Source organism: Montipora capricornis, chromosome 4 (genome assembly GCF_036669925.1).
Source record: "Montipora capricornis isolate CH-2021 chromosome 4, ASM3666992v2, whole genome shotgun sequence".
In the NCBI taxonomy this organism is placed as follows: domain Eukaryota; kingdom Metazoa; phylum Cnidaria; class Anthozoa; order Scleractinia; family Acroporidae; genus Montipora; species Montipora capricornis.
The window spans coordinates 28,336,891-28,349,390 of NC_090886.1; the positions used below are offsets into that span (position 1 = coordinate 28,336,891).

Genomic DNA, 12,500 nt, shown 5'->3' on the forward strand with positions numbered 1-12,500 from the left:
AACATCAACAACACCAGTTTAAACGATATCTTACGAAAATCGGCATGGTGGCATATTTTAAGCTGCTCTTTTTATTTTTAGAAAAATAATTTCATGAATTCAGCAGAGTCATCGTGTTTATGAAAGAAAGGTCACGTGACGAATTGTTGCAACTCTGTGGAGTGTAACTAAGAAGGTGTAGTCGAAGGTAAGTTGACACAAATGTTTCTGTTCAGAAAATAATTCATTCACCTTTACCACCACTCCCCAGCTCAAACTGCAGTTTTGTCCTATTTGAAGCAATTTTCTCACTTTATTTTCTCTCTTTTAACACGTAAATTTCTATGGTGGGCTATGTTCGTGTTTTTCAACGAGCGTCTATGCTCCAACAGCCCTTGCGAACTGTCTCGGTCCCGAGGGGCTCTCGCCAAACTAAAGTATGCGTGCCAGCTTCAGAAAGGTGCAGGCCTTCCTACATGTGTTTAAGTGATTGTCCTTGCTGTTGATGGTTCTTTCAGTTACCATATCACCAACCCAGTAAGGAGAGCTGGGCAAAGGAACCAAGAGGGCCGAAAGATATAATGCTAATCAGAAGGCCTACCTTGAGGCTTTAACATCAGCCTGGGCGACTAGGAGAAAGCTGAAACCTAATTTGGTCACCAAAGAAATGCGGCGATGACTCGGTTCAGACTGTTCATGACAACGGAATTTCTTTCTGCACAACACATTTTACCTCTCTTTTCATGTTTGGCAGGGAAACTGCGACAGCAAGTACAGGTAATGGAGCAAGATGTGCTTGCTGTAGAGGAACATGCGAATTTCACCTCAGCAAGAGACTCTGTGCTTTCGTGTCTGCACCACATCAGCCACCCTATTCAAGTTGTAGATCAGTGCAATGTTTGTGCTTTGGTGAAATGCAAGGGGCTACTTCAGGAACTATTTGAGGGGTTAAAGCTGGAAGTACCAGCCACAGTGGTTCGAAGGAAACGGCCTTACATATCCGTCCTTCGAGAAATTGTAGATAGTTGCCCTTGTTCGTTAAAATGAAAGGCTCTGGACATTAGAAAGTTTACTCAGACTACGGCAACCGTGACAGAACAAAATTTTGATCACAGGGATTGCAGCTATTTCAAGGTTATTACAGATCATTCAACTAAAAAGTGAACATAATATTAGCCATACAGGACTGATCTTATTTGGTGTGCCATTATTAAAGTAAAGAAAAAGAATAAAATGACTGAAGTCAGTTTGCCTTATGTGTTATTGGGTTCATGTGAAATCTTAAATTTAGTCATTTCATCAATACGGTATACTGAATTTTCTTTTTGAAACTCAAGTGCAAAGCCATTGTCTTCTTTTGACGGGTTTTTCGACTATACCGTTGCCATAGTCGTTTCTTGAATTCCCTATTATTGGCAAAAATAACGCCAGCTTTCTCTATTCCATTTTGTGGCCTTCAAAAACGAAAACTTGAACATTTGAACAAAGTCGTCATATGGATTGCGCGAGAGAGATTTGATTGAGGAGTGGTGGTAAAGGCAAGTGAATATTAAAGTCCTGAACAGAAACAGTTCTTTTAATTACCTTGCACAACAACTCCTTAGTTGATTGCACGGAATTGTCTTGCAACTCGACGAGCCACGTTTGTCAGGCCGCGGAAGAAATTTTAACGCAGCCTAGCACAAAGAATGCACTTCAACGAAATACTAGTTTCAACGTCAATTGATATGTACCAGTGGGCTTTTGGGGGTGTGGAAGTTAGATAAAATGAACTCACTCTCTCAGCTGTTTTTATTAGGGTATTTGTAACAGCCAAAATAAATTTATGCTTCAGAAAGACCAAGAAATGTGTTACGATCTGCCCAAATTGCATTGAAAGCTGTGATCGCGTTTATGTACACGAGCGATAAAAAAATAAACCAAGTAACAGGGCGCTATAGGCATATTTTTATCGCCTAAAAAATTTTCATCTCCTCGGATTTCCTAGCTAAAAGTCTAGTGATCCGAAAATTATAGGGATCAAAACGTACCTTTTGGAAAATTTTAGCCAGAAAAAAGGCTCCCGAACATTCTAGGTGACCTTTTTAGGGTAAAAATCCGTTAAAAATGAGCAATTATACCATTTTTCAGATGTTCGAAAATCCTAGGAGAGGCAGGAAAGCAAGAAATTTTACAACAAATGTTCCGAAAATTATAAATCTCAAATCGTCTTCCGAACAGATATTTTCCGAAAATTGACGTTGGGTGCCCCTGATACCCAGTATTTCTCCTTCCCGAGGCGCCAAACAAAAAGAGCGAAGGACATTGATGTATATGTATTTCTCGTTCATAAAGCATGATGATCGAGTGAAAAACCGATCAATCCCCTTGTTGATATGTATCTCTCGTTCTTATAGTGCGTTGATCGAATCATTTTACAATTCGGTTAACTTTCATTTTACGGTTCGGTTAACTACAGGAAATAGCACTCGATTCCTGTTTAAGACTAAGCGCTCGTTTCAGTGATTAGGCCTAAGCACTCTCGTAAAATTGTAGCTTTCATTTTGTGCTTCGGTTTACTACACTATTCACGAGTGCGTGTGAAGAAGAAAGCACTGCAGTACACTTTTAAGTGTACTGCAGTGCTTTCTTCTTCACACGCACTCGAAAATAGTTAAAAATACACGTTTCACGAGATCTTGTGAGGAAGAAAGCACTCGTTTACTGATTACGCCGAAGCGCTCGCTTCCGTGATTAGTCCAAAGCACTCTCTTGAAATATTAGCTTTCATTTTGTTGTTCGGTTCACTACACTTTTCACGAGATCGTCTTGCCCTTGAACAATTTTCATTCCTCGACTACGGGATTGCGGACCGCGATGGCAGTTCATTATAGCGATATTTCAAAAGTGTAAGCGCTCGTTTCAGTGATTAGGCCTAAGCACTATTGTAAAATTTTAGCTTTCATTTTACGGTTCGAAGAAAGCAGTCGTTTACTGATTACGCCTAAGCGCTCCTTTCAGTGATTAGGCCTAAGCACTCTCTGCTTTGTGCTTTACCTTGTTGGCGATTGTGGCAAAATTGTCATTTTCGCCATATTTGCCAAATTCGCCAACATTTTCTCTTTTTTGCCATTTTTGGTTGTTGCGTGCATTTCTGGACATATCTCCGATGGCTTCGGTGGTTCAGTGACATTGCAAGCGCACACCGAGCCGGACGTTCGGCGAACAAGTTCTTGCTGGAGTAGTAATAATTTTTTGGGTTTGTTAAACATGCTTAAATGTTGTTTTCACTTACTTATTTTCAGAAATAAATAACATATCAGTTACTCCGAATTAATCACAATTTCAATTAGAAAATCAAATGGAAGTTTTAATCCAGGGAAAGGCTCTCGTTCAGATTATCTTTGTCTTCTACACTGATTTGACTGAACAGCTAATAATTTATTGTTGTCGGAGATTGTGTGAAAAGTGTAGTTGACCGAACCGCAAAATGAAAGCTAAACTTTTGCGAGAGTGCTTACTGGGGCCTAATAAGTGAAAGGAGCGCTTAGGCTTAATCAGTAAACGAGTGCTTTCTTCTTCACATAATCTCGTGAAAAGTGTAGTTAACCGAACCGCAAAGTGAAAGCTAAAGAGCGATACCTGGTTTAGTCAAGTGTTCATGTCTATTTTTAATTCGTTTGGGAAAACGGCGGAACGTTTTAGCTCACTTACTAGAGCGGAGGGGTTGGCGCAGTGGTAAGATCTCTGCCTTCCAACCCTAAGGTCCCGGGTTCCATTCCCGGTTCTGCCGAGAGTGGAATATTTGGCGACCTTCTTTCCCGCTGAAGTTCACTCAGCTTTCCATCCTTCCGAGGTCGGTAAAATGAGTACCAGCATGCATGGACTGCTTAGAAGCGGCTGCAATTTGCGCCTGTATATGCTTCCAGTCCGCTGGGGGTAAGTTGATCATTGTAAAGCGCCTTTGAGACGTTTGTGATAAAGGCGATATATATATGCACCACTTTACTTTACTTAAGGTGCTTGGAAATGGTCGAGGTATAACGCGGTTACATGATATTCATGGGGATTTGTTTTTGCTTAAATGAGTGCTTAGTATTTAAACTAGTGAATGGTAATCAGTGAAATCAACCAAGTCTAGTGTGCAGTTTAGACGTTCTGGAACTCACTTAGAGAGTCTGGCTATTCTAGAACTCTAGACATTCTAGAGCCCACAGAGGGTAACATATAACAATTGAGAATTCTAGAACTTAGAACTCTAGAAATCGGAACTCTAGAACTGCGAATTTTGACTTTAATCAGAACTTTAGAAGTTTGCACATACGACCATTTTACTAGAGCGGTTCTAGAATGATATAGAACTTTCTATAGAGCTCTTCAAACTAGAGCAGTTCTAGAATGCTATAGAACTTTCTAATGTCATAACCTTGACCATTCTATATTTCACATATAATCAATATAGAGCTCTTCTAACTAGAACAGTTCCAGAATGCTATAGAAGTTTCTAATGTCTTATGGAATTAATCACAATTTCAATTAGAAAAACAAATGAAAGTTTTCATCCAGGGAAAGGCTCTCGTTCACGCAGAGTATTTTTTTCTTCGTCACTGAAATCAGTGGATTTGACTGAAAAGCTAATAATTTATTGTTGTCGGAGATTGGATGACAAGAATTTCTGTCGCAATCGGAAATTCAATGACCTGGATTTGTGAAAATCTTGTTCAGCTTCATGCTTTAAAGAACGAGGTATAGTGTGGAGTGCAATGTTTCGTGATGTTGACTTTCGCCTCATGTCTTAAAGAACGACTAATGTTACATGTGTAGCGCGCTTGTATCGCCTCATGGCTTTAAGAACGACGTATATTTCAAGTGTCGCGTGCGCTTGTTCCGCCTCATGGCTGAGAGATATATTCTGTCACGCGCGAACTGACTTCTGAGAGTCCGATTGACTCGATCGGATCGGATTCGATCGAGTCTGTTTGCCAACTTTTTCAGCCCCCCTCGCTCCTGTTAACCGTTACTTCCGGTACCACAAGCGCCATGCACCCATTTCCGGTTCCGGTCGCGATCGGACTCAATCCGCCTGCGAGTGAAGACAACCCGACTCAGGTCGAGTGTATTGGACATGTATGGAGCAATTTTGACGGGATCATTTGAGGGTTGAAACGCTTGTATGACCAGAGGTCGAATTCACATTCATACGCGGATGGGGAGAAGGTGTGGCTGTACAATCCGCAGAGGAAGGGAAGGGGAAAGGGCACTGGGAAGTCATTAAACGTGCGCCAGACGTGGTTTATCGTATTCAGAAGAATTCCAGAGGAAATTTTTACATCACGACCGTCTCAAACCGTTTGAAGAACGGAAAACTTTTGACAATGGAGGGAGGACACTTGACAGCTGAATTACTGATGTCATTTCCGGCAGCCGCTTCACGCAGCGGAAAAGCATCGATTTAACTTTAGTTCAGTTGAAAAACATTTCAAGCACGATGTGATCTAGCTGGACTTTTTGCTAGTGAAAGGAAGGAGATCAAGCATTGTTTCCGTTGACTTTTATTTTATTTGTGTTCAATTGTTAGAGGAGGATTCAAGGATTCGTCTTTTCTCATTAAATCTTATTGTTGAACGGCCTCCTGATGCAGGAGAGCATCATTTTTCGGGTGAAGGGAGGCAAAGGTATTGAAAAGCCTAGTGTTAAATGCGCAAACTTACTGTAATGTGCTTGAGCTGGATGAAGAGACAGTTACTTGGCGTTAAGCTTTCGCAACTGATATGCACGCAACAATGACTCAAAAAAGAGCTAGACTTACGGTTAGGGATTGTGCGAGTGTGCTGACTCTTGACGAGAGGTACGTTGTTCAGTTTCTTCGATTCCGTTTGTGAATAAATCCGTTGACATTGCAGCAGTTAGCAGAGCCGTCGCATTACAATATCACCGACCTTAATTGCAACGAAGGTGACTAACCAAACTAACGTTGTTTTTTTTTTTCAGAGTCAAGGTAAATTTGCGCGAAAATTAAAGAAAGAGTGTTGACCTGATACAAAACCATGTTTCCCAGTTTACCCCGCGAAAGGACAACATCGGTCACTTTGGAAAACGAAAGCCTTTCTATGGACTTAGAGAAAATAAAGTAAAATTACTAAACATACTTGTCCATAGTCTCGCTGATTTCCAAAATATCCATAATCGTACATTTGGAATTTTTTGGAATTCACCATCTGTTGAAAAAGGAATTATGAACACATTTGTGAGAGAGACTACAAAAAGGCCTATACATAAAGAAACAGACCTCTCTAGAAGTTCACGACAAGTCGCCGACTGATTTTTCCATACTCCATCATACGTCACTTGACATCACTTCAACCACATGCTGACGAACAACGACAGTTCTGTGATTTTCCTTTACATATGCGGTTTTGCCTTACCTTATTTACTGTAAATCATGTCTTTAAAAAAATGTACGGATACATATATGTTTTAGGAAGTCGCGGGCACAAGTTTTAAATATCAAAAAAGATAATAAAGCGAAACATATAAAACTAAGAAAGGACTATGTTTTTTTTTTGATGATCTCAGCTGCTTTTGAAGGAATTTGAGGAGCTCTGCACAAAATATCGTATTACCTGTAGCCAGTGGATCGCGTTTTTAACAGAAGTCCCTGCGGGTGTGTGTGTTACATACACTGGAATTCGTGTCTGTTGAAATAAAAGGTAAGAAAGGTCAAATATAGCTTGACACTGCCTCACATCCCACAAATGACTACGAAATAAAATAAAATAAAATAAAGAAGGAAATTGAGAAATAGGTATGTCGAGAAATGCAAATAATTAGACGCACACGGATTTCAATAAGCGTCACGAAGTGTCCCCAAAATGACGCTCCTCAAATAAGGCGAAACGCCGGGCTACATTTACCCTGTCCTACTGAATGACCCTTTTCTTGTCCCTAATCTTTTTTTTTTAGAAATAGGTAGGAATGCCAATACTTCATGCACAACTTCGTGTTGGATATCATATTACTTGCATTTCTGGACACAAGTGAACGAACAGAGATATATGTTTTAGCATACGTTGTTCAAATTTTTCCGATTAAAACCGCACAAAGTGAACATCACGGCAGCGCAAAAGGGTTGATAGATAGTCTTTGAACAGACGTGTTTCCCAAACCATTGAACTATGGGTCCGGATGGAAGGAAGTCGCGTTTACCCAACATCAAGTGCACCGTCTTTGAAAAATAAGGAAATAAATGTGTTAACATTAATAAACCCCCAACGATAAGTCTCTTATTTTTAAAGAAATGTACTATGATCATGCATGAAATAATATACAATAACGGAGTTAACACATGTAAGCCACCGAGTTGACCTTCGCCTTGAGTACTGCATGCTGTAAAGATTGCCTCAGAGCGTGACAAAGAACTTGAAACCTTTGAGGTCACATATGTGTGCCTCAGCAAAGGGAGAGTTATTCTCGAATAGATCAATTTCGATATATTAGAATTCAGTCCTGAACAGAAGGCATCATCTCGAGGCTCTGGGGAATAAATATAATGATTTGAATGAGTTTATTCCACAGAGCCTCTAGATCGCGCCTTTTGTTTAGGACTGAATTTTAATATATCGAAATTGGTTTATTAATAGTCCAAATACAACTTTCAAACGGCCTAAACTGAGTGCTTTGAGGAACTTGTACGAGGTTGGCATTGTGGTATACAACAGACGCATGCAGCTCGTGAAAACAATGCTAAATGTACGTTGTCCACTTACCAATTATAAACGTAGGAGGAAAACACTAATTCTCCAAACTTTTAGGGAGTTATATCACCATCAAACGAAAGTAACCTTTAATATGTAGCTAAGCGGTATCTTAAGTATCCAGCGACTATTCGGTTGATCTTGCTTACGTTGTGCAATATGGGCGAGCTATCCAGTAACTGGATTGGTAAGGAAGAAAAATATAAGCTATTTAAACAATTATTCTTTGAAATCGAGGTGAATAGTGGTAGAATATTTACCGAGCCGCAAAGCGGCGAGGTAAATATTCTGCCACTTTTCACCGAGATTAAAAAGAATAATTGTTTTAGTATATACTCACGAAGTGATCTCAACAACAATTGCAGAAACAACCATCCAAAGTCGATTTAATTGGCATCTCAATTCATGCGTGGAAAACGTGCAAGCGGCACAAAGCATGCGCGAAAGTGTTTACAGAAGCTTCAAACATGGCAAATCTAAATAACCTTCGTTAAAATCCTCGTCACAGACAGCAAAATGGTCATTTAGCAGGGGCACCCAACGTCAATTTTCGGAAAATATCTGTTCGGAAGACGATTTGAGATCTAGAATTTTCGGAACATTTGTTGTAAAATTTCTTGCTTGCCTACTCTCCTAGGATTTTCGAACATCTGAAAAATGGAATAATTGCCCATTTTTAACCGATTTTTACCCTAAAAGGTCACCTAGAATTTTCGGGAGCCTTTTTTTTGCCTGAAATTTTCGACAAGGTAAGTTTTGATCCCAATAATTTTCGGATCACTAGACTTTCAGCTAGGAAATCCGAACAGATGAAAAATTTTAGGGGTTAAAAATATGCCTATATCTACCTTTTAATACTATAATACGTTTAACAATGCTATGTTTATGTGGTTTTGAACTATATCCTCGTTGGGTGCCCCTGAGTTAGCACCGTTTAAATCAGAAATCTAAATCGAAAGTCTGCTTGTTGAAACATTTTCACCGTTCGATCAAAGTTTTTGAGGTTCATTTGAAATGGAAATTGAAAGTGCAGTTGGTAAAGGATCCACATGAAATGGTGGCTCTAATAGGCCTTATCACGGTTTTGGACGCCATCTTGACGGGTAGGCAAAGCGGTCAGAAATTACAGTGTTTGTATGGGAATCCGATAGCAAATAACTTCTTCCAAAATTGAAATTTACACAATTTGTGAATCAAAACGTTGAAATACTAGGTAGAAGATTGTATTCACCAAGTTTGAAGGATGTAGCTTCCCTATAAGTCGCTGAGCTATTTTTTTTTTAATTTTCCATCCATTTGTCTTTAAATTTTTTCCCGCGAACCGCGTCTAGACGTTTGTCTACCCAGCCAAATTTACAGACAAGTGTGTGGAAAATTCAAAAAATTAACTGAGAGTCTTCTACTTCTAGCCAAGCTACACACTTCAAACTTAGTGAATACAATCTTTTACCTAGTATTTTAACGTTGCGATTCAGAAATTGTGAAAAATTCAATTTTGGAAGAAGTTATTTGCCATCGGATTCCCATACAAACACTTTAATTTCTGACCGCTTTGCCTACCCGTCAAGATGGCGTCCAAAACCGTTATAAGGCCTATTGAGGTGAGCGTTAGTTTGTTGTAAAATGACCCGTCTTGTTTCCTTGCAACCATGTTAACTTCCTTAAACATTTTTTTTAATTTCTCGATTTCACTAAAAAATTCGTTTTGATGGGCGACCAACCCTACAAGAGAGAATTACTCCGAGTGAAACAAATTGTTGGCGTGAAGATTGTTTAATTTTCAGCAATAATTATCTGGGAAAACGAAGTCAAACACTGGTTGGCAAAAGTATGAACTCATCTCTTACCTTTGAAAACTTTTAGGCCAAATTTGTAGCCTTCTTTGTCTTCTGTAGCACAGCATCATCTTGTATTCTCAATATTTCCGATTCATAAATGCTGGCGAGTTTACGCCGGCCATTTTGTTTTGTTTGGATCAAGCATTATTCACTCCGTAGGGAGTGAATAATGCTCAATTACTCCGAGATAGCGAACCAATGAGATTGCTTGAAACGCCAAGATAACTAAGTGAGTATATACTAATCTATCTTGTATGCTCCCGTTGTGGTTAAAACCTTAAATTCGGTTATCTTACAGAGTCTCATAGGCTAGAATAGAAGAAAAAAGGACTAAAATAGACTATTTTATTTCTCCTTTAACCGATAATGGTCTAGATCTTGTCTTGTGGTGTTGTCGTTGCCATAGACGACTTCGTTTCTCGCCCTAACTCCTAACTGAATACAAGCCGACTTATTATTTTTTAATATAATGATTTTTTTTTTTTAAAGAAAAATGAATTTATCGAAACATATCCTTTTATTGACACTTACCAGCTCTAAAGCGTGAGCTTCGGTGTCTTATTTGTTTAAAATTAAAAGAAAACGAGGATACATGTTTGAGTGAAGGATCTTAATTTAAACGATCATACTACATACCTTAATTTCCATGGAAGTTTCGCTAGGAATGGTCAGGAAAGGGGTCTTTGTATGACCTATAGTACCTATTGGTGCAAGAGCGAAAAACGTCTTCACCATTTTAGCCAACTCTTTATTCGTGGAGAACTCGGCAAAACCGATTGTAGTTCCCTGGGAATGAGCAATGTAGTAAAGCGAGGATTGCGATGTTTTGGTCGTCACAAATTTCAACATGGCAGGAAGATCGTATTGGGCCATCTCGTCCCAGCTGCAAAAAAACAAAAACAAAAAAACAAAAAAACAAATAGGCGAAAGTCAGCGAGTTCAGATGCTCTTAGTTTCATTTCGTAGGGGAAAAATGTCAACGGCAATGTTTTGATTGATAAACTTTGCCATCAAAGTTGCGTTGTGTTTCACAATACGTGAAATTACTTCTGAAGGTTACACCAAAGTCACAGGCTTTTAAACGGTACAATAGTTAGTTTGCCTCAAATTGTACCCTGTTTGCTAAGGGGGGGGGGGGGGGGTCCTTAAATTCCCTCTGTAACGAGAAGGAAAGGAAACCTTTGCACGGATCTCCTCGATACTTTGTTGCGTGTGCGCGACATGATGTCATTGCAAAGCCTCTTCCGCAATTGGGCACGCGTCAAAATTAAAGCTGGTTATAGTAGTAGTAGTAGTAGTAGTAGTAGTAGTTGTAGTAGTTGCCGTGGCAGTGGTAGTGGCAGTGGCAGTGGCAGTGGCAAAGGCAGCAGTAGCAGTAGCAGAGCAGTAGTAGTAGGAGTAGCAGGGGCAGCAGCAGTCGTCGTCGTCGTTGCAGTAGTAGTAGTAGCAGCAGCAGGAGCAGCAGCAGCAGCAGCAGCAGCAGCAGTAGTAGTAGTAGCAGTAGTAGTAGTAGTAGCAGTAGTAATAGTAGGAATAGTAGGAGTAATAGTAGTAGCAGTAATAGTAGTTTCTTTATTTAAACTCGGTTAAAAATATTCAGTAAGAACAAAATTGTTTTGATTACAATAGCAGACTTGAAACGGTTACTTGTTGATTTTAATTATTCGTTCAAATTTCTGGATGCCGTCGAGGAGGTCCGTGCAGAGGTTTCGTTTCCTTGTCGCTAGAAAAGTAAATCAAGAAAACCTCTTCCAAGCAGGGTACTAAAAGTAGAACAAATTATCATCACACGAAGTTCTTGGGAGTAGGAATGGCGCAGTGATGAGAGCACTCGCTTCCCACCAATGTGGCCCGGGCTCGATTCCCAGACTCTGCTTGATACGGAGTTACGTTTGTTCGTTCTCTACTCTGCACTAAGAGGTTTTTCTCTGGGTATTCCGGTTTTCCCTTCCCTCAAAACCAACATTTGACTTGATTTGCGTTAAATGTTAATTTTAATTTACGGTCTCCTCAATTAGTGCTCCGACGCTAGAACGACTAGACTCTCAAATAAAGTTCCTTTCCTACTTTTCCCTTCCGATTGTGTTCAGTATTATTCTCTTTTAGGCCAATGGAGAGCCACCTCTTCCATGATCTCATTTGGTACATCTTTTTTTACCGTGACAACACAAAGAATATTACCTAAAGTCCCAAAATTTGTTGGAATTTGTTTTGTATTTGATATGACGTAGACCATAGGTATTTCCTCGCACGTTGCCCAACCAAACATCAAAGCCTGCATCAGCCATAAGAAAGCCCAAGCTTTGATTAGGGAAGTTTGCGACCCAGTTGTCCGAGGCACACAGCATACCATGCTGTAGGAATACCACTGGCTTCGGACCTGAACAGCTATCCTGGTCACAAGTGTCCTGGTTGACTTCATTTCTTCCTCCTGGTATTCTCTGAATGTAGATGAGGTAACCGTCTTCTGTCTCAACGGTGTACTCCTCTGCTGGGTATCCATTGTAACTAATCATTTCAGTCTGAAGGACGAATACAATTAATTAGTTTGGTCTGTAAAGGGAACCCAAACACCATGAAGGTATAACAAATACAACGACAACTTTGTTTTCTTGTATCCTAGGTGTCCTTTTTAAGGCCGTGCATGAATTTTGTGTACTTTTCTTAAGTTAAGACGGTTGGTGATGATCACAACCATTTTGACATCCAGCCAACCTCAACCATTTTGAAATTCAATTGGCAGCCATTTTGAAAAACAGCATAAAAGCACAAAGGGTAACATTATACATCTTTCACTTGTCTGTTCAACAAATGTGACTCACTTAGTAGGCAAATGTCGGTTTTTATTCATAAGTATAGCAGCCATTTTTAACCAAAATATATCAATGAAAAATAAATAAAAAAGTAAATAAATCGGCTAGAATAATTCTGCTTTCATTCCCCTAAAAAG

The 12,500-nt window shown here is 39.6% G+C and overlaps 1 protein-coding gene across 2 annotated transcripts in view; it reads right to left on the reverse strand.

Moving 5' to 3' along the window:
* The window catches only part of LOC138045877 (lysosomal acid lipase/cholesteryl ester hydrolase-like), a 23,520-nt gene that overhangs the window by 5,749 nt on the left and 5,271 nt on the right, over positions 1-12,500 (reverse strand). For both annotated transcript variants that reach the window (XM_068892507.1, XM_068892505.1), the window contains exons 3-7: positions 11,732-12,072; positions 10,187-10,433; positions 7,028-7,183; positions 6,582-6,653; positions 6,108-6,176 (exon numbers count right to left, since the gene is read on the reverse strand). In XM_068892507.1, coding sequence (XP_068748608.1) covers positions 6,108-6,176; positions 6,582-6,653; positions 7,028-7,183; positions 10,187-10,433; positions 11,732-12,072 — 885 coding nt within the window. The remainder of the gene's footprint in view (positions 1-6,107; positions 6,177-6,581; positions 6,654-7,027; positions 7,184-10,186; positions 10,434-11,731; positions 12,073-12,500) is intronic.